General features: G+C 38.2%; 1 protein-coding gene across 4 annotated transcripts in view; it reads right to left on the bottom strand.

Annotated features, from left to right (window-relative positions):
* The window catches only part of HECTD4 (HECT domain E3 ubiquitin protein ligase 4), a 73,968-nt gene that overhangs the window by 46,546 nt on the left and 5,772 nt on the right, over nucleotides 1–21,650 (bottom strand). For all 4 annotated transcript variants that reach the window (XM_054082583.1, XM_054082585.1, XM_054082584.1 and 1 more), the window contains exons 2-13: nucleotides 13,721–14,238; nucleotides 11,102–11,191; nucleotides 10,615–10,745; nucleotides 8,291–8,399; nucleotides 7,513–7,651; nucleotides 6,422–6,592; nucleotides 5,023–5,215; nucleotides 3,727–3,888; nucleotides 3,517–3,630; nucleotides 2,143–2,283; nucleotides 1,541–1,773; nucleotides 1,004–1,149 (exon numbers count right to left, since the gene is read on the bottom strand). In XM_054082583.1, coding sequence (XP_053938558.1) covers nucleotides 1,004–1,149; nucleotides 1,541–1,773; nucleotides 2,143–2,283; nucleotides 3,517–3,630; nucleotides 3,727–3,888; nucleotides 5,023–5,215; nucleotides 6,422–6,592; nucleotides 7,513–7,651; nucleotides 8,291–8,399; nucleotides 10,615–10,745; nucleotides 11,102–11,191; nucleotides 13,721–14,238 — 2,147 coding nt within the window. The remainder of the gene's footprint in view (nucleotides 1–1,003; nucleotides 1,150–1,540; nucleotides 1,774–2,142; nucleotides 2,284–3,516; nucleotides 3,631–3,726; nucleotides 3,889–5,022; nucleotides 5,216–6,421; nucleotides 6,593–7,512; nucleotides 7,652–8,290; nucleotides 8,400–10,614; nucleotides 10,746–11,101; nucleotides 11,192–13,720; nucleotides 14,239–21,650) is intronic.

The following is a 21,650-nucleotide window of genomic DNA, read 5'->3' as shown; positions in this document are numbered from 1 at the left end:
AAAATGCTAGATAATCACACTAAAGATACACTATTCCTCTTCACTCACTCACAGAGCTGCATAAACTGAAATTTGGTATCTCGTGATTCACACGCAAAAAATGCAAGTTTATCTTCAGGAGATTTTGTTCTCAACCTTTGGCGCACTTCCCACTTGAAAGCAGATTATATTTGTACTTAGGACATTTGAGACAGCCTTCCTCGTCCTTGAGGTTTATACGATCTTATTTTCGTGATACACTATCGCACTTTTTTCTCACTCCCCTGTATGCAGTCATTGTGCTATTTTGACAAGCCGGAGAAAGGAAATTACACAGCATCAGGTTCAAGAGATGCAGTAGCTGAGATGACGTGGAGGTAAAGCGGCGTTTGATGACCTGGTGTACCAGTCCAGAGACACAACGCCCACCCTTCTACCAAAAGAGATCCCTGTTTTCTAAACATAAACCTGACTTTCTCCAGGCAGCCTCGCCACCCTGCCAGTGCTCCTCTCTGGGCCTTCAATCCTACAGCATTGCTCAAGCACTATTCATCCTGCTCCACCTCACATTCTCCTCATTCAGGAGAATTTCAGTATTGGCACTGGAAACACTGGTCTAACAGGACACAGCATGGGCACTGCCTATTCCAGAACACCAGTAAACTACATAAAACTAAACATGGATGTCATTCCAGCCATCACTGAGTCACCAAAACCAGCCTGAATTTAGCAGCTATGTTATAATAGATATTTAAAAACCCTAAAGAAAGCCCACACAAAAGCAACAAATGAAAAGAAGTATGGAAAGTAATTACTATCTGTTATTTCACTGTTATCATGACAAACAGCGTATTTCCCCTCTTCCACAGATATAAATCATAATAATTTTATCTATGTCTATCTGAATTTTATCATATCCATTTAAAATTAAACTGACCAATGCAGTTTGAATGTTCACCTGCTACAGCATTTTTTAATTATCCAAGATCTAAGTTCAGTGTCCTTTGATTAAACAGATATTTACCTAATAGCCAGGCAAACCTCCTTCTGAATTTCAGAGCAAATCTGGTCCCTTGGTGCCATGAGTAATTGCCAAAGCAGCAGGCCAGACCGTCTCACAATATCTCTGTTTCTTTCGGTTTGTGGGCTGAAGAAAAATTTAAAAACCACCTAAGAAAAATTAAACACAATATTAAAAACTTAAACAGTGGATCTTAACTCACTTTCCATAGTCAGCGTAGGTCACTAGAAACCTGAGAGTCAGAAACTGACTTTGGATATCCAAAATTTGGGCTTGTAGTTTAGAAGCATGAGAAGCCTCTTCTTTTTTTCCATCACTTTGGGAGGAAATAGAAGGAAATAAATAAATAAGGATGTTAACCTCTCTGGATGGCAATTGTATTTAAATTAGGGCTCTTAAATGGGTGTATAAGATAATACAAAGCCACTGTGAGGTCAGTCTCCATTAAATTGAACGCAAAGGAGAAACAAATCAAAATAATAAAGTGGTCATCTGTACCCTAAACCAACTTCTTTAAGTACATTTAAGATGCCCTTGTACCTGAAAGACAACAAGGATGCAGCGTATTATACAAGTGTCTCCATTCACCATCGCCTTTTCCATAATGTCACAAATACTGCTGAGGTGATGCGCTTCAATGGGGTGTTGCTTGCCCAAAAAATTTGTTATGGGAAGATTGTTGCTGGCTGCAAGCAGGTTGAGTTGGTGGATACACATGGCACCAACGTGGTGCAGTAACTGGTTAATAACCTCATTTGTGGCTGTTGCATCCCCTAGAAGAAGAAAAGCAGTTCAAATGCTGCCTACAAACACAGACTGTAGCATTAGCATTTGCTTCTAAAATGCAATATATTATTGTCAGGACACCTGCCCATATGATAAACAAAGGAATTACCCACACCACCTTTTTTTAGTGTTTTAAAGGTAGCACAAACCGGAACCTTCCAAACACACCTCACTTTTTGCTTTTTCCTTTCTTAAAGCAAAGATAAACCATAACAAAAATTTATAAGTAGCTTTTCAAGAGTGAACTCAACTTTCAATAGAAAGTTGCAGCAAGTATTTTCTGTGTATTTATTCTATGATAATCACACATTTTGCTTCCACCCTGTAAAAAACACTGACTTGTAGGTGTTCCTCACCTTTGGGCTCTGTGATGATGTGACTCACTCCCAGCCTCTGACAGACACAATGGAATGCCTGGTTCCCAGGATTACACCACTGATCAATATAATCATTGGAGCATGTCCATATCATGTTATTCATAGTATCATAACAGGCACCTGAGAAAAGGAAATATGTTTTGCAAATCAGATTTTAGACTTGTTTATTAGAAAAACAGACTCAGGTATTTTTATAGCAGATATAAATCCAAATTGTTTGCTTTAGAAGTTCTGTCATGTGACAGCAACGTAGTAACAATGCATTGGAATGAAAAACATTAAAAGGAGATTTCTTAACAGAGGAATTAAATACACATCCCTTGTGAAGTTTCAAGTAAATGTAAACCAGCACCTATTTCAGGTAAATACTCCAGTGCTCGTTATTTATACATAGCAGATATCATTCCTCCACCAACTTATCACACACTGCCACAGTGCATACACTAAAAATAGTTGAGTCCGGCATAGATACCAGAAACTTCTAGAAAAAGTAGAGAGGAAAAAGTTTCAAGCTGATTTTACTACAACTATTGACAATTAAACACCTCAGAACTTATTTTAGAGGCCTTGTGGTACAAACATAACAGCTTTAATAAAACCAACAGTTTGCACAGCGCAAGTGTTACAACTGTACAAAGCCTACAGGCAGGAGCAGGTCCAAAATAGTAAAAGGCAAAGGATGAGTGGATTACAGACACCACTGTTCTATGAAAGAGGCATTTATCGTAAGTTAAAAAATAACCTGTTATTTGAAACTTACCTGTTTCAAATGACCAAGATAAATTTCCAGGTTAGCATGCGTACCTATCCATGTGTCCTAGCAGTTAGGATATTACTTTAAACTATTTATTTCAAACACTTCTAAGAAATTGCTTTTTAGGCAACATAAAAACTCTGCTTATTAAAACGCCAGCAATTATCTGCAATGTTTAAGTAACATGGACGCTGTTTCCTGAAGAAAACATTGATGAAGCTTCAGTGATAAAGTGACAGGGAAATTGGAAATGCCTGCAACGTCTTCCCAACTAAGATGCTTCTATGTATTTTCAAACACAGAGCTAAGACATTCAGATTGTTTTACACACTGCAAGGTGCTAGAAGTCAGCCTTCTTTCAAGATTCTTTTCTGCTACAGAAAGCACTGAGTTTGTGTGCAGCTGAAACTGCAAAAGCAAGATATCGAGAATTCCATCAGGGAATCCTGAACTTTCAAAAATGTTAAATTTACAACATTTCACCACAGACAAGCCCAAAGCTGCTTATTGCTAATTTAAATCCAGATGGATTATTTAAAACCTAAGGGTTGGATCCGTCTAATTCTGAAACATTCCCAGAAAACAGAAGTACTTCTTACCAAGTCCTGGAACAAGAGCACCACGCCCCAGCGAGCTTCCTGCAGCATCAATGAGATCCGCTCGGCTTGTGAACTGCCCATCCGAAATATTGAACACCAAGCTTGAAGCAAGAACTACACAGAAAAAAACTCTCCAGTCAATTTCTGAAATGTTTCTTGTATTTCAGAAAGCCAAGGACTTCAAATCTGCCACAAACATATCCAACTCACTTTTTAAAGATGACAAAGCACTTGTTCCTCCAAAGAGTGAGCGTGTTGCAGAACTGCCTGACCCGCCTGGAGGTGGGACCAACATCACCAAGTACGTTCCACATGTGTATATCGGAGTCTTCCTCAGCATTTTCAGTGGCAGCCCACAGCTCGTATTTGCAGCTGAAATATTGAACAGAAAAATGACACAAATATGTATTTCTTAACATTAAAAACTCAGAGTAACAGGCAGAAAAAAAGGCAGTTTTCTGCTTAGGGCTTCAATCAACACGGAAATTCATGCAAGCTACACTTTCAGCATTTAGAAGTTGCTGTAAGAGTCATATAGAGGGGGCCTCATCATCCCACGTGGTCAGCATCAATCCCCAGCAGGACACAAACAGTTTCATGGGTTATTTAAGTAAAGGGAACAATTAAAGAAAGAAATATAGAGACAGCAATCTCTACTTCTAAACCACAAAAATTCGAAGCCTAAAATTTAAGTATAAACAAAACTGTTTTAAGAATTGTGTGGCTATAAACATACTGAAAGCAACACCTTCGAGTCAAATAATCTTTTAACATAAAGAGATCATTTGAGATTCACTACGCATTTACTATTTTAAGTTCCCCTGCTCCACATGAAACGTATACAGTCATAATGATCCAGCTCCTCCACAGCTGATCAACACTTTGCTGAGCACTGACTGAAGAACTAGCCAAGAATAACTACTTCTGCTTCTTCTGCAGCACTCTAGTTGTTAACTGGCAAAACACAACCTTTAAAATAGCTCTCAAGCTAACTCTTTGCCAGTTTTCCTGTAAGCACATCTATTTCCTGTATCATTTATTTTTATGGAAATACCTTTAAATGTTTAAAATTGGAGAAAGAAAACTCACATACGGAAGATAAGTACTTCAGGATAAACTGAATAAAATCTTGTCTTAAGACAAATCATAAAGGTCCAGATCATCCAGTTAACTCTGTTCATTCAAGATTCCCTAACTGGCAGTTTCACCAAATCCATAAAAGAATACCCGAACATTGTGCAGACAGCCTCAAAAAAGCAAGCTTACTTCCGATTTATAATATAAAACTTGTGAAATACCAGTTGCACTTGCTAAGCTGCAGTCCATTTGTATATAACAATTAGAAGCCCAGTTGAACTGCCAGCAGAGAAATGCCATTAGCAGTTTGATCAGGTTTTTAGGGGAAAAAAAAAGCACACTTTTTTTGTATGTCTTAAGAGGTCAGTAATTACTAGAAATGATACGTGTGTCAAGAAACAAAACAGAGTAAGTAAAACCCCTTCTGACCTGCTTGGTCCTCTTTTAATGTATTAGAGATGGTAGAGCCAGTGAGAGCAGCCAGTGTTGCTGACGGGGAGGCTCGATACCTGGACAGCCTACTCAGCAGCATCTCATTTATGCTCTTTGCCGATTCACCCTCTTTTCTCATTAATATAATTCGTTCCTGTAGAGGATTTGCTATACATATGCCATTTTCTACCTATTAAAATGAAGAAAAAAAAAAAGTAATTTTAGATACTGAAATCTGTAGGAAATACTACCTTAACTGACCAGTCAAACTGCACCACACAATACATGAGGCAGGGATATAAACTTGAAACTCTGCTGTCAAAATTTCTGGTAAAAAAGTATAACAGTGAGACAGATGAGTACGTGTTTTTGTTTGTGACTTTCAACAGAATATCATCTATTTGGTTTTCCCTTAAAGACAGAACTGTTTGTCATAATCTTGTTTATTGATGGAACTCTACTTAAAAATATACAGACCTCCTCGTACTTTCTTAGCGATGCTTCACTGGCAAATTTTGTGAAGAGGCCTTTAAATCATCTGCCAGCCAAGAAGTGTAAGCAATGATTTTCTTAGACCACAACCTTCAGGGGATGTTTTATTAAAGAATGCCTCTTTCAATGAAGATCAGAGCTGATTTACAGCACTAGGTATTTTCCCTAAGTTGTACTGCACCCACAACACTCCATCAACGCTAACTTGATAATCAGGAATACAATAATTTTGAATGTTGGTCCGTGAATTGCTGCAAGCTCTGCTATAGAAATGAAAAAAGTTTTAGACTGTTTCATTGTCAAATTAAGATATACACACACATAAATGCATACATTTGTATGTGTGTATATATATATGCATCTATGTATACACATGTATACATGCACATATAAAAATACACACACATAAGCCATTGAGAGAAAAGGGAGTTCAGCTACTGATACATTACCCCAGACTTTGTATTTTGAAATGCATTTGGTTTGATACTAAAATCAATGACTGTCCTCCAACATAAAGAAGATAACAGTTATAAAATACAGTGCAGGCAAAACAATTGGAACTTATCGGACTTGACTGGCTTTTCACACAATGAAGCAGATCCACAGTAAGCAATGCTTTAAATCCTAATACACTGAATTACCAACCCAGCATAAAACTTAATTGCTAATTATAATAAAAATTCCCCCTGCAAGAGTATGACAGTCACATGTCCTCTGAAGATAGAAATGAACAATACACCTTCCGTTCTGTTAAAAGTTGTTTTGTAAACACATTACCAACAGCTACTCTGATCACACATAACAATATTCAAACTTAATATGCTGATTTGAAAATGCTGACATTTAATTAGGTCATAGCCTTGCTACAAACTCCCGAGTCATATAAAACACATAATTTGCTTACTATAAGTTCAAAAACATCCATAAAGACAGAGTGGCCTTTTGGCGTTTTTTCATTGAGGCTTGCAGGAGACCAAATCCAGTAGAAGTAGGTGCCATCTGAAGAAAGATGCACGGTAGTCATAGTGCTGCCAACTGGGAAGTGATTTACTGGCATTGGGATTATCTGACATACCTATGAGACAAAGAGCATCTTAACAGTTCTTATTTTGAACTCTGTTCTTAGGAGTATTAACAGTGTACTCTTTAAAATAAATAAATAAAGATCGAGCACAGTTAGTCCTTAAGAGTCTCATTATGGACATAACAGTACTACTGCACTTATTTGTCACAAAGAGCTACTCCACGATGCTTGCCAAATAGACCTACTGCATACAAACCAGCTTAGGTATCTAAACATTTAACACATTTAAAATAAAAGGATCATGTCCTCTCTAATGACAGAGAGCACACCCATAGTACTACAAGAAAAATACACATGCTAAAAAGTTATCTACTTTCTGCAACTTGACTGAAACATCACTTGAAACTTTTGAATAAAAGGGGAACCCAAACTTTCTCAGTTTCAGGAAACAGGGCACATAAACGTGTGTATCCATCCTTAAAACTATGGCAGGAAAAACCCCAAACTAAACAAACTAACCCACAAAGGATGACAGTTGTTCATCTACAAAATACAGTTAGATAAGAAACAATACCTGAATTTTGTTACACTAGGAGAATAAAGAGCTCTTCAAGAAGATGATACCTTCAGTTTAAGTCAAAGTCCATTTTGCTATTGTTTGATTGTTTTATAATGTGATCATAGCACATTCCTGCTCTTACAATCCAACGCAGCACAGCTCTGTACATGCACACCCATTTATGTGTAGATGCACACACTGACACGCGGGAACAGAGCAATATCTGTAACCAACCCACACGTTCTATCACGCAATGCTTTCGACGTGGGTTTATGAAAAGCCAGTTTCACAAAGTGAAAAGAAGAAACTTCAAGGACAAAACCAATTAATGCTAGAAATGATTGTGATTAATTAAGAACATTTCCTTACTATACTCTAACTCTGCAATGAACATCCCAGCCATTCCTTTTACCTGAAGGGTATGCTGATCCACAACCTGGAAAAGGGAGTGAGGCTTATTATCAAAAGAGACGGGCCGATGAAGAAGCTTGTTGTTGCCAAAGGCAACCCACCCAGCCTCCAGCTCCTCATTACGGCAGTACACAAAACCTCTGGTGAAAAAGCAGCACATTAAAACTCTTTAAAACTCTGCTATTTATTTTTTTTCCTAAGAGCAACAACTCACAACCATATTCTTGAACTCTGAACTTCCAGTCAGCGTAAGGCAGTTTCTATTGTAAAAAGACTCGAAAGCATAAGAAGCCTCATGACTTCTAAGCAATAAAAAAGCAAGAAGGTATAGTGAGTCACATCTACACTCATCATTTATACAATGCATGGCATAATTAGAAAATAAATACTTACAAATTCAGCAATTGTACAGCTATAAACAGAAAGATTACAAACCTAGCCTGCAGTACATCCCTCTCGGCAAAGAATAAACCAAGTTACTAAACATTAAAAACTAAAATGAAATCTAAAATACTAGCAGTTCTGCTAGTATGCCTCCTTGCAGGAGGTCAGACCAGATGGTCTCCAGAAGTCCCTTTCAACCCAGATTATTCTACAATCATAAGGAAACACACTCCAGAAGAATTTCAGATGAGAAAACCAAACCATTAAAACAGCATTTAATGAAAATGCATAACACAGTCCCGTCTTGTTATACCCAAAGTCTGGGAAAGGCTTACCATAACAATAACTTTTTTTAAACAGATCTGCAGAATAGCAAACATTCAACTGTCACTTACCGCAAAGTACCATGTAATCCAGATCCTAATTTGCTTATTCCTCTGCCCACTGAATTAGTTGTATAAAGATAGAGCCCATCTGCTGCAAGACAGCGCCCTAAGTCTGCATCTGAATCGGGAAGAAAGAACAGAGCAGAGAGACCTTCACTGTAACACAAAGCTGGAAATTCTCCATGGTCATTGCACTCCTGCAGTACTGACGGCAGCAACTGAAAGCCAACAGATGCTCATGATGGGTCATTACCGATGGGTCAGAACTAGATTTTAACATTGGATTTGTTATTTGGTGTTCTAAGAGCTACTACAACACAGTCCAAGCCCATTCTTATTACAGTAGTCTCTTTACATTTCTTTCAAGCCTCATGGAGGTGCCCAGACTATGGGTCATTCATGAATAGTGGCACTACTTAAATCTCCTGCTGCTGCCAAATAAACGGGTGGTGGTCACTCAGATATTCTTCTGAGACAATAAACGATATTAGCACAGTTGTTTCATGATTCAAATGTACATCATTGGTTTCTGAATAATTTTCCTACGTTCTGTAACCATTTCGGTGTTAAAGATGTGGCTTTGGGCACTCTGGCCCCATCTCCTGTAAAAAAACCACTTGAACTGGCTTTTCCTGCACACTATTCAAAACTATAAATACAGCAGCAACTAGACCAGCATACTTAACCACACTTAGGAACACAAGACTATTCAAGCAAACTCATTTCAAGTGCAAAAATCCTTTACTTAAATATAAAACAACTTGAGTATTTGCTCTCAAATGCCTTCAGAATGACGTAAAGGGGCAGAAGAACATTCTCTTCTGCTTCTGCAACAGGTAATGGTATTCAGAACTCAGAACTGGCAGCGAGATTAAATACAAGCAAGACTTATGACTCTGTAAGCCTTTCTGCTCAGGACTGTGGGTATAACCTACTGTTCATAAGGAAGGAATAAACTAATATTGAGCCTTGATCTAATTTCTGGTACAACTCTGTGCTTCTCTTAACACTACTCAGCAGACCTTTTTACCTCTGAACACTGATAAATTAAGACAAAATGTATTTTAAAAATAGCTTTGCACTCACTAAGTGGAATTACTAACAATCAAGGTGGGACACACAAGGCAAAGCTTTGTAAATGGGATGTCAATGAACCAGTCCAGTCAACTTAAAGTTCCAGCAGTCTGAACAGTCAGCCAGGGACCAAAAGAAAATAATCTAGTCACTCTTACAGCAAGAAAACCTCTTCAAAATATAGGTGTCCCCACTATACTTGCAGAGACAATGACAACTCAGATTTGTAAATTTCTATGCCTTGTATTGAATTTAGTGCAATGTCATTAAAGCTTGAACTAATATTTCTAAAGCACTGTGAACTCTCTCAATTAGTGAAAAAATAGTAAGCAAACAAAGCAATACAAACTGAGTTAATTCAGGGAAAGAAATACAAGAGAAAGCACAAAAAAACCCTATACAAAACAGATTGGACAGAAACAAAAGTAGAACAGGAAAAAGGGAAAAAAAAGCAATGACTTGTACTCCTAAAAATAAACATGCTCTGCCCATGACAGCTACCGAATACAGTGATACTGCACAGGACAACAAAAATGATGCTTACAGGAAGACTAATGAGTGGATAATATCCAAACTGAGTTTGACCTCTCTGCAAAATCCCCACTGAAGTCAGAGAGGGTCACTGTATCTATTGCTTTGATGGTTTCCGCCAACCTCATTATTAGACAATTTAAAATATCATCTGGGCTTCGGCAACCAAAAAGCTACACTCTTCTGAATCCCATGATCTTGCATTTAAAACAAAAAAGACATGCCATGCTATCATTAACGCCTTAGGCTTAGGATTTACTCTTAATATAAAACAAGACACTTTTTTTTTCCTATCTGATTCCAAATCAACTATAAAAAAACCCAAATCAGGTACATATCAGGTCAGATTAGCCTAAGAGGAATAGGTACGACAAGCCAAACAATGAGAACAAGGTAGTACTTCTCTAAGTTAGGTCCATCTTTTCAAAGCTTCAGTTTTGAATGTACACACTAAGATAAATTGCCCAGGCAGTGGCTGCCCTCCCACTTTCATTATACACCAGGCTTCAGGATACTCCCATGATGCCCAGCGCTCTCTCCAGATGGTCCTTCCAAACCCTTCACCTTTCAGTTGTTTGCTGTGTGCTAGACTTGCTTTTACATTACTTTCAAAGGAAAAGGAGAAATCTTTTCCAACTCCAAAGCTTTACATTATTTTTTAAACAATTACCACCACACAAAGTGTCTTGTCCTCCCCTGCTAATACTGACTGTCATGAAATAATTCACCTTTATTTTCACTGCTGGAACCACTGTTGGCATCAGGCGCAGGTAACATGTCTTCAAAGCCCCAAGACACGATATGCTTTCCTCCAAGCAAACAAGAGGGCGAGCCAGGTCCTCCCTCCAAAAGCAACAGCCTTTAAGTAGAAAATAAAATAAAATGCATAGAGAACAGTGATAGCAAACCCTACCTAAAAACCAGAAATTAAGATAAAGACACATTTTAAGTGATTATTCTCTGTTCATAAGCCACTTGAAGGAATAATCAATATTTCATTAAAAAATTTAAAACTTAACACGCAAAGAACAATTAAATCCTTTTAGATTTGACTTTCTAATGTCTTCCTTCTGCAAGTGACTGGATTTCGATCTTTCCCAGGGCTTTCAATTACTCTAAAGCCTTCTAATCACACTTAGAGACATTTATTTGTAAATGCATTCACATTTTCAGAGCTGATGTCAAAGTGCTACAATTAGAAAAGTCACTACAAACCTGTACAAAACATCGGCCACCGGCAGGGAACCCAGATCAGTCTGTTTCTGTAATAGATGCACTGTATGAACAAAGGTTTTCAGCGACCCTCTAAAAGGATAAGAAAAACATGAATTAAAGATGTCTATTGAAACAAGACTGAAGACACACAGACAACAGCATCTATGTAGAACATAATATACCATAAAGAGAGGATATCCAAGTTACATCATCAAGCTTTTTGTCTAATTTGCATTTCTTTTCTGGACGATTTTGATTCTTTGGTTGAGGAAGTGAAAAGAGGAAGAAGGTGACAAAGGCAGAATGCTGGCAAACTGCCAGTCTAAATCACGCTGTCTTTTTGGAAAAGAATGAAGCACCATGCAGGTAGGGACATCAGCAACCATTGGCCATGTCATAAACAACACGTACAGTGAAGGCAATCAAGGCACACGATAAAATACCTCGATCTTGCATCTATTCCAGACAGCTACTTCCAATATTTCTTGTAGCTCATTAATCATATTTAGATCTTCAAATATAATCAGGGTCTTCCTGGGGCTGAGCCAAAGTATTAGTAAGAGCTGCTGCAGACACAGCTAGAGATGGCTTTCTTGACTAAAATAGAAAAGATCAAACTAACTAATTTATTATCCAGAGTCCGATTACTTTTGCTTCCAAATGCAAATCTGGAAGCTTTTCCACCTTCGGAAGTGATGCATTTACATGTTTATAAGCACCAGATACTTCTGAAAACAGAATTAAACTCTAGTAGAAGTTGTTTCCAATCTTGCCTAGATGTGCTTTCAAATGTTATTGTGGTATTTACAAACATATGGAGTTTGTAACTCCAGTTATAGTTCTTGTTCATTCAGAAGTTGTTGAATCTATGAAACCTCTATGTTAATATAGTGGAAAATACCTGGGTTTTTTTTTTTGTAGAAATAAAGAGATATGGAGGTCTTTAAAATATATTTTTACAGTTTCTGTTTTAAAGGTCAGGGTATTAGGAAGAAGTAATTATCTGAAAGATGCTGTGCCTTTATTTCCAGGCATAAAAGCCTACCTAATACGAGAAACCCGACTGCATCTGAGACATGATAATAGCCAGTTATGAATTGATTTCTTCAGAAGCGTGACTGATCGATTGAAGAGAGCCTTTCCATGAACTCTAGTGAATACAGCCTTTTGCTTTCTGTCACACACGGTTGGTCTGAGCTCCTTAACTTCCTATCAGCACCTCCTCCTCCACGCCCCAAACGCTGCTTTCCCCACTGTCATTTTCAGCTGTACTCTTTCACTGACAAAGCTCAGCCTTGAGAAAATTGACACTGAATACTTCAAAGCACCCCAATTAATTATTTAAAGCAATATTCACCCTGTTGTTTTATTCTTAGTAATATGAAGCACCTAAGATTGCAACTAGGAATCTCAACAATAGTCTCATTTTGAAGGCTTTTTCTTCATAATGGTACTCAACATGACTTATATATTTAAAGGGAAAATGCAAGGCTTTCATAGGTGAACAAAGCACATCAGAATATTCCAACTCTGAGAGCAACGCAAGACAGATTTGTGAAGAAAATATAAGATCAGCCTTCATTTCAAAAGCTGTATTTGATATCTAGCTCTTTTACAAATTCAGCTGCAGAAGAACATCCCATATTTCCTGAAAATTGACACCTGGAAAAAACATAAATGAGATTGTGTTTATCAAATCCAATTTATGAGCTATGTTGAAGTACACTGCCTTTTTGATAAGGCAGTTGTCAGCACAGAAGAGTTTCCCAATCGAGTAGATTTCTCATTTACTTCATTAGAATAAGTACACTAGAAATTAAGTGTTTGTCATTTGACTAAACCCTTTTCTAAAGCAAATCATTACATCTCCTGAGAACTTCCGTATCTCAAATCCGATTTAAACTTTACAGACAAGGCTGCAACTTGAGCAACACTAAAGCCAAGATTTTCAAAAGGCAAAGAGTGACTTTGGATCCACGTTCACATGGCTTTGCAGAAGCTACCTTTTGCATACTCCTCCTCCTCTCCTCACGCCCCATATGCTGAAAAGATTAAGTTTTTAATAAAAATCATTACGGCCACTTTGTCCTCAATCACCCGATGCTGCGCTAAACCCATGCAGGGCACAGGATAGTTCAACCTACACTCAAACTCTACACTGGCAACAAAACAAAAAGATGCCTCCAGATCTTTCATGGGCAACACTGAAATCTGAAATTAATTGTTCTGAGGCCAGGCAGCAATGCCTTCTACAGTCAAATGAAGGTGCATTAGCTACATGATTAAAGGAGCAGGGAAGTGAAAAGTGAGACAACGTTTATCCACAATAAAAACATCTGGATCCACTCCTGGAATCACTGCAAAGTGGCAATATGGACAAGAGGCATTTCTAACCTATAGATACTTCTGGTTTTACATACGCTAAACACATGCAAAGAATAAATGCTTAGCTTATCAGTTTCACTCTTTCCAAACCCATATTAAAATATTAGAAAGAAAAAGACCAGTATAAACTAAAAATCAGTGTCAAGTGTGGTCACGTTATTTTTGATTCTTATGTTTAAATACAAACATTTACTACCAATATCTCATCATCCTGTTTACGTAGAGATTCCTCACCTTGCACAAGCCAAGGCAACTAGGGCGGCAGCAGCATTTTCTTTTTGCTTATATGGAATCTGTTGGCCTGAAGCAGAAGTGTCTTCCAGCCAGGAGCACAGCAAAGACTCTATCCCGTTAAGACAGTCAGCTGGTTCCTTAGTCAAACTCAAAGGCTGGCAGTCTCGAAGGCAATTTAATAGCACCTCAGCAGTTATGTTACAGAGAGAAGGGTCTGTTCGACTTTGAGACTGAATGAGGGGAAAGACCAATAGAAGCCCCATTCGTGAAGTAAATGGCGCCTGTTCAGGCTGCTGTAACAAGCCCTGACGCTTGAGCAAGGCAAGTGCTTCTTCATCCCCTGAGCTCTCCCGGTCATGTTGCTCCTCCAAGGCAAGCTGGCGCTGGGCGTTCCACAGTCCACGCAAAGCATTTAGTCGGTACTCCAGAAGGCGAGCGTAAGCATTGCTCTGGTTTCCACACACGGATCGTAAGCGCTCAGCCAGCTCTGTCGGATTCTTGGTCTCAAACGTTAGTATCTGAAAGGAGGGGAAAAGTTGGTATTTATATAGGTTTTCTTTTTCTTAATGGAAAAAAAACAAGTAACATGTGCCTGCAGTACAATTTCTAGATCAGCTGTCCTCTACAACAGATTGGGGGATTCTTTTCTTCATTTCTGGGCATGAATAAAGTTAGTCTGGAGGGCAAAGAGCAGGCAAGCAGTATGGAGTCTGTTACTGTTGAGTCAGCACTGTCACTGCAGCCTGGCCTTGGGGGTTGCTGACAAAACTGTCAGTTGTGATGCTAAAACAACAATAATACAGATTGTAAAGAAAAATACACATGAAATAGTATCTTTAAAAATAAAGACTTGCCTCCCTTGGACCTTTTTGTTTTTGTAATTGAGGCAATTTTCCTAAGACCTTCAAAGGGACTGAGGGAGTGGAGGGTCCCAGGGGCTGAGTTTAGAGCCCTCCTATGGAAACTAACAGGTCACCAATATGTTGTTATAAGAATGCATATGTTCGAGTTTTAGAGCTTTTCAAACAAACAAAAAAATCAGTTCCCTAAAATGAACAAAGAGTTTTGTAACATGCTCTTCCTCCCCTGTCTTTCTCCCTCCTCAATTTCGTCACATTGCACTTCACTACACCTTTCTCAAAATATTTCCAGTCACTGCCATAGTTTAAAACCCTAAAAGTCTCATCATCATTCTTGCAGACAGAAGAAAGAGGTCTGTTTGGCACTTCTAAGTAAAACTGGAGACAAAGCTGGAACAACAGAAAACAAGTAAACCATGACAGAAAGAAACATTTATGGGTTAGAACTCAGCCCAGTACTTGAAAGAACTCCAAAACTGAAGTAATTTACAGGCAGCTTTTCACCCTACAGCATAAAACAACAACAGCTGAGATCAGCAAAGTCACTTCAGCTAGGAAAGCAATGAGCCAAACACTTTCCGATACTTTGGATCCAGTGTGCAAAGGGCTTCTGCCTGCGCCACGCTGCCTCATCTCCCCACCCCCAACCATACTCATCTTTGGGCTGTAAAGCTGTCCTTCCGTCATTTAATTAAAAGCAACATGATTAAGGGAAGGGGAATGTGAGAGATTAAGAGATGCAATGGGCAATTTCATACAGGGTTTGTTTAATTGTAGGCAGTAAACATACAGAATATGAAATAGATGTTTATGTCTAATTGTAGACTTTTGAACAGCTTGATAAAACTCTTCGAGACAAATCACATCTGCAGTTTCTACAAACACCCTTACTAAAGTCAATAAAACAGCTTTTTGGTAGGATACATCATTAGAGTAATGAAAAGTTCACTTTAAATAATTCACATAACAGTAGCACTTGAATAGATGTTAGTACAAAGCTCCTTAAAATTCAAGAACCTCTTTTAATTAATTTCTTCAAAGAGATTAAGACTATTTATCCCTAAACCACACATTGTACATTTAACATAGCTACCTCATATTAATTTGTCTTCTGTTGTCTCCAAAATAAGTTTAATTGTTTTCTATTATAGATGCAATCTAAAGCTTCTAAAACACCTTGGGTTTGAGTTTCTTAAAGTAAACTAAATATGTGATGGATCCTCAAATAAGTGGTAACAAGCTGCAGAAATGACGGAAACAGAAGTAATGTTTTCACCTCCAGAATTGAATGCTGAAGAAAACAGGTCTGTGGTTTGGCTACGCTAATAAGAGGCACAAAGGACAAGTTGTGGTGTGCTTCCTTGGCTTGCCCTTTTAAATTACACTCAGCACAACTTCCAGGGGATAGGGAAGTGCTGCCTATGGTCTTCTTTCCCACAGACATTGTAGACCTCTGCAAGCCATGCCAGATAATATTTCAAACTGTTGTGCCCACCTAAATTACAAGTACAACATGATGTCAATTCACAACTCTTGTGGTCTTTGAACCAAATCTGCACCCAGTGTGTGATAACAAGCAGAAGGATTAACTATTAAAATATTCAAACACATGGGAATTGCTTTATTTCAGCCAAATTACAAACACAAGCAAAGACTGAGTTCCAGTTGCTACTGATTTTTTTTCAGTTTCCTTCAAGTTATCAATGTTACACTTGGTGGGGTCTCACCAATAAAACTGTATCCAACTTGTTGCAGTAAAGTACACACTTTGGATATAACTTAACCTTGCAAATTTTGTCACTCATGAGGATCCAGTCTAAGGTGCACTTGGGAAAACAAGTCCCACTGTGTTACACACTTTTGTTACTCAATTCCCAGAGTTCAGCAAGAAAAGGAATTGCTTGTCTTTGATATTGCTCTACATCCGAGTCTGTCTTGTATAAAACAAGACAAAAAGTCAGTGTCAAATATTTGCAGATATGGTGATGAAAAGCTTTTTCTTACTAAAGTTTTATCTTCTCGTTGATCTTGCAGCTTATAATTCGCTTTATAAGCATAGTATGGTCTGCCTGGAATTGATAAGTGTGTTTTTCTTTAGTCTTTTGTAAATGCAATAGGCACCGATTTGGGTTAACAATATACTAAGGATACAGGATTCAATGTATTTAGAAGTCAGTTCCAAAATGGGAACTGACTATTTTACGGAATCTGTGGAAAACTTAACCAGTCAACATCATCTGAAGGTCTAAGTAAGCATTGGCACCTCCAGCAAAATAACAGGATATTAGGAGTAAAGTGTAAGGTCATCTGCTGTACTGCAGTCTTCAGAACATTCTGCTGGGAGTCCGTTTTGCTCAAAAGACGTTTTACTGCCTAGAGGTAACTACTCAGAGCCACCCTCAAAACGGAGTTTTAAGACCAAATTTTCAGAGTGAGCATCTGTGACAAACAGCTTGGGAGTGTGTCTGAACCCAAGATTTTGCTGTGTACCCATGAACTATCCTGGTTCTCACTGGTTAGCAAAACACACCTCTCTCTAGCCCAACATTAGTGACAGCTTCCATAGGTCCCTGCTGTATATCCTGCTTCCCTTTGGACAGCCTGAAGGCTTCACAAAGGAATTGCAGTCCTTGCCAAGGTTTCCTCAGCACATTGACTACAATTTTCTTATATCTTCAGGCAAAGCTTGTTATCTCAAAGCTATTTGAAGTCAAAGCAGGTTAAAAAAAAAGTGAGAAAAATAACCCCCACATTTATTCACAAATTCTGAAATAGCCAATACAACTTTTTATAATAAAGACACAGGTGAAGAAAGGAAATAGAAAATCTACGCTAAAATGACTTGTACTAAGTTTGAATCAATGATCTTCCCTGATTTACTGCAGTGCTCCCTGGCACATGCCTGTCCAGGCTGCCTTTCTTAACATCTTTTGCCAGAGGCTGCATCCACTAAAAGGAGTTTCTTCAGGCTGTGAAAGCTGGTGTACTCTCCCAAATTTCCCTCTTTAAATCCTCCAGCAAAATTTAATCCTTCTTCCCCAAATCAGTTTATTCTCTTCACATCCATAAGATCTGACCATTCTCTTTGTTAAAATAGGCACAGGTTCATTAGCCTCCAGATGCACGCCTGTTACTCAAGCTGTCCTTGCCAATACTTCATGGAACAACCAACTACTCCACAGTCAGCAAGTGATAAAATTCCCTTTCCCTTGCCTCCCTGATGCCTCAGTATTCACACTTGAGTTTGAGCTCTGATTTAGGACTGATTTCCAGCATCATTTTTTTAGTGGTTTTTGGGCACCCTGCCTTGCTATTTACCGACACAGCACTTGGGGAGATCTCGGAAGCAAGAGAACCAAACCCTAGCGCATCGCAGGCCGTCACCTGAACCGGTAAACAATCGATGGCTTTGCAGCATCCCATCATTCTTGGCTAACAAGGTTTAAACAGCATCTGAGAGGATGAAAACAATGTAACAATCACACTGCTTTGCCATAAAATAAGTTACCCAAATATCTACTCACACCTCCAAAGACAATCTCTAGCAGAAAGAACAGTTTTACAGTAATTTAGAAACACAAACATATGCTCCAAGGAAGAAAACTAAACAAAACCTGGACATACAGATTATATTCAGATTTAGCAAAAGATAACGATCCAAGGTACAAATATAATGTAGACTAATATACTAGGAAAACAATAATATCAAGAAAAAAATCTTTATAATATTAATGTAAAGTTTTAAAGAACAACTTTTATTGACCAGAAAAGAATTCAGTGTCAGTGTAAAAACTGTAATTCTAATTTTAGTATAAATTCTAGTGTAACCAAGACACATGATTTAGGGGAAGAAATAAAGTAACATCATTTTTTAAGAAGCTCTTTTTGTATGTCTGATTTTGCAAGTAGGGTAAACACCACATTAACACTTTCTACATATGAGAAACCCACTCTTCAGTCATTTTGAAGCTGCAGTTCAGACACTGTGACTGTAATCATTCCCTATTTTCCACCTTATCCACTTCCACTTAGCAAAGACTACCTTGGAAAAAGTTTGCTGTTTAAAGTCTTGCACTTAACAGCCTGAAGTTACATGTAATTAAAAACTTATTAAAAGGTTTAATTGTCACTATTTTAATTTTCCCTTATCTTGTCCTTAAATATTTTCTTGGTTGATGTTCTAAATCAATGTTCATAAACATTTTAATTAGAAAATGGGTGATCCAATTGACTCTAATTGGTCACTGACATCTTCAGCATTGAGAGGCATGAAAGGTTTCTAATTTTAGCTCATCATCTATGGAGAGGATGTCATCTTTCCTGTTGTATCCAATTTTTGTCCTGTTCCATCCCATTACAAGACCTTAACCTGTTTTGCAGAATCAAACTCTATAACCCAAAATGAGTTATAAAGCAGGTATGTTTATTTCCATTGCTGGGGTGCAAGGGGGTTCTCCTCCTAGCTTGCATACCGTATAGCTTAATAAGCAGCTACTTACAGTGTAAAGACACGCATAGGTATAAGCGCCTACTACATATTCATACCCTATCCCCGCTTCGTATTATAATTAGATCTGGAAAGTTCGCTCCAATCTTGCACCTGTGTAGTGCCTCCTGATGGTCATTGGCCGGGGTCTTAAGGATGAAGTAGGAAGTCTTCCTCGGGATGAATATATTTCTTTTTGAACTTTGCGCAGACTCAGTCTCCTCTGGCTGTTTTCAAACTCCTGAAGCAAATGCAGCCAGCTTTCTGCATTCCAATGCCTACTTATCAGTAAACTGCTGCTAGCTGGCTCCTTCATTATCAACTTCCAAGGTCTTCAAGGCGAACAACGCCAAGCTCTAATGAAGGCTCCCAGCCCCCCTTGTCTGCTTTTACACATCAAACCAGGTACTTCTTCCCATGAAACAATATTTTTGCCAATATTGCTCCAGACAGCAGGCATTAGCATTCACTGTATTAAGGGAAGGTGTTTCTCTACTGATAGTAAACGTCAGACATACTACAATTCGGATCCACTAACCTACTACACAAAGAGTTGTAGCCTGAGGTTTTATGACATTCAATAAATTTAAAACTGAGCTGCCACTAAAAGGCAGCTCTCCTCTGGCTAAAATTCCTGGCCCTCTGTCCTCTCTCACTACTGGCAGTAGCGCCTGTGTGGGCTTTGTTTACTTTTTTGGGGGGTGGCTTTTTTTTTCTTGCTGCTGTTTCATTTTTTAAGCTAGATTTTTGGTTTAGACCAGTTCCCTGGTGAGGAACAGCAGGTAGAATGGAAAGAAGCAGAATGGAAAAGGAAGAAGAAAATGCATGGCCAGCAACAGATATGAACAAGGACTTCTTGCAATGGCTCTCCCGTCATACAAGATTAAACAGCAGTCATGTGTTTAATACCCTGGTTTCATTGATCAGTTTTAATTCTACTACACAGGAAATTGATGAGCGATGAAGCTGCTCACAAAGGTGCATTTCTTCCTGAAGTTACATATTGCAAGCGAGAGCCTTTAAATCTCCAAAGTAGCATTTAATTCTTTCTCTACATAATCAAATTGGCTGAACATCACACACAAAGGTAACAACTTCTTGAAGATGGTGGAACATTTCCCACTATCAATTAGATCCATAGTGCCCCTCTGAGTATTAAACAAGTATTATTCCATTCTCACAAGAGGAATAAACCATACGGAAAACCAGAAACAACCTTAAAATTGTAAGGTATCTTACACAGCATGAAAAAATGTAACTATGTTACTTCCACCACCACCTAATAGTGATAAGGTCATTGTTCTCATACCACACGGTTAACATATAGGGAGCACCAGTTGTTTAATTGGTTCTTTTGTCTCTAGAAATGCAAATAAAATCACGCCCAAGAGACTGAATTACAAGATTTATGGACTATTCTATAAGAGAAATACCAGAACTGAGTTCTAAGGGTACCCTGAAAGTTGAAATACGCATCCAAAGTTAAACTGCTCCCATAAAAAATATTGCATACATACTCTGAGTCTTCCACTTTCCATTGCTCTGCTGAGTTATGGCACTTCTGCTTATGGCAGACAGTACGAAGCTGTATTGGTGCAAACATTGCATTGATGTCTTTTAAAACATTCTTCTAAACCGTCTATAAGGTTTTCTGTTTGATATGCTTGTGCATTTGTAAAACATATAAATATGTACAAACACCTTCATCCTGATGTTTTGGATGTTGATGATTTATAGGCTCTCAGCAGCTGCTGCATACTTTCCATTACACTTTTTGTGTTGCAGTCCAAAACTACAAGTGTTCTGACTTTTTTCTGCTCCAAGAAGTTTTAACTGTATCACCTTGTTCAAAGCCTCTACTGATTCCTAATCCTGGATACAGCAGCACAGCTTTTTAACAACTCAGCGAAAAGCATGAACTATTTTCCCCTTGTGAAAGCATTAGAAACCTAAGTACTTGTTCAGAAATGAGCACTGAGAAACCTGCATCTTTTCCTGCATACAAAATATTGTACCAAATGACTTTTTTTGTAACTGTACAAATTTGCCAAATAACCTTGATCTGAGATGAATTACAGAGCACAGGCGAGCTGTAAACACGAAGACAAAAAACACTATAAAAGAAAGGGTTGTTTCTTTATTTGTTCATTTCTTTATTAACATATTTCTTTGGCTCTTATTAAATAGTAGGTGAAAACCTTTGTGAAAGGTAAGGAAAACTCTTTGTCATTTAAATCTCAGAGCGTGGCTCATTGATAAACAGAACTGTGTTTGGGAAACATTTGCAAAATCATCCTTCAGAAGTTTCTTAATATTTCTCTGTTAGGATAACTAAATGTGACTTTACAAACAAAAAGCCAAGAGGCATGGTAGTCCATATTATAGAAATTTAATAAATTCGAACACGTTTTATGACAACAACAGCAACTCTGCTCGGAGATTAAATCACACAATCTCGGTGCTTTGCACAGATTACCTAATGAAAGTGAGCTTGAAAGGAAAGCAATTAAGATTTCAGGTCTTCTCAGAAGGCAAGGGAGAAAATACAGTGATGCCTGAAAGAATGCCATCAACTCCTCCTGCA

This window comes from Cuculus canorus, chromosome 17, assembly GCF_017976375.1.
Source record: "Cuculus canorus isolate bCucCan1 chromosome 17, bCucCan1.pri, whole genome shotgun sequence".
Classification (NCBI taxonomy): domain Eukaryota; kingdom Metazoa; phylum Chordata; class Aves; order Cuculiformes; family Cuculidae; genus Cuculus; species Cuculus canorus.
This window is presented reverse-complemented; position numbering and strand designations above follow the sequence as displayed.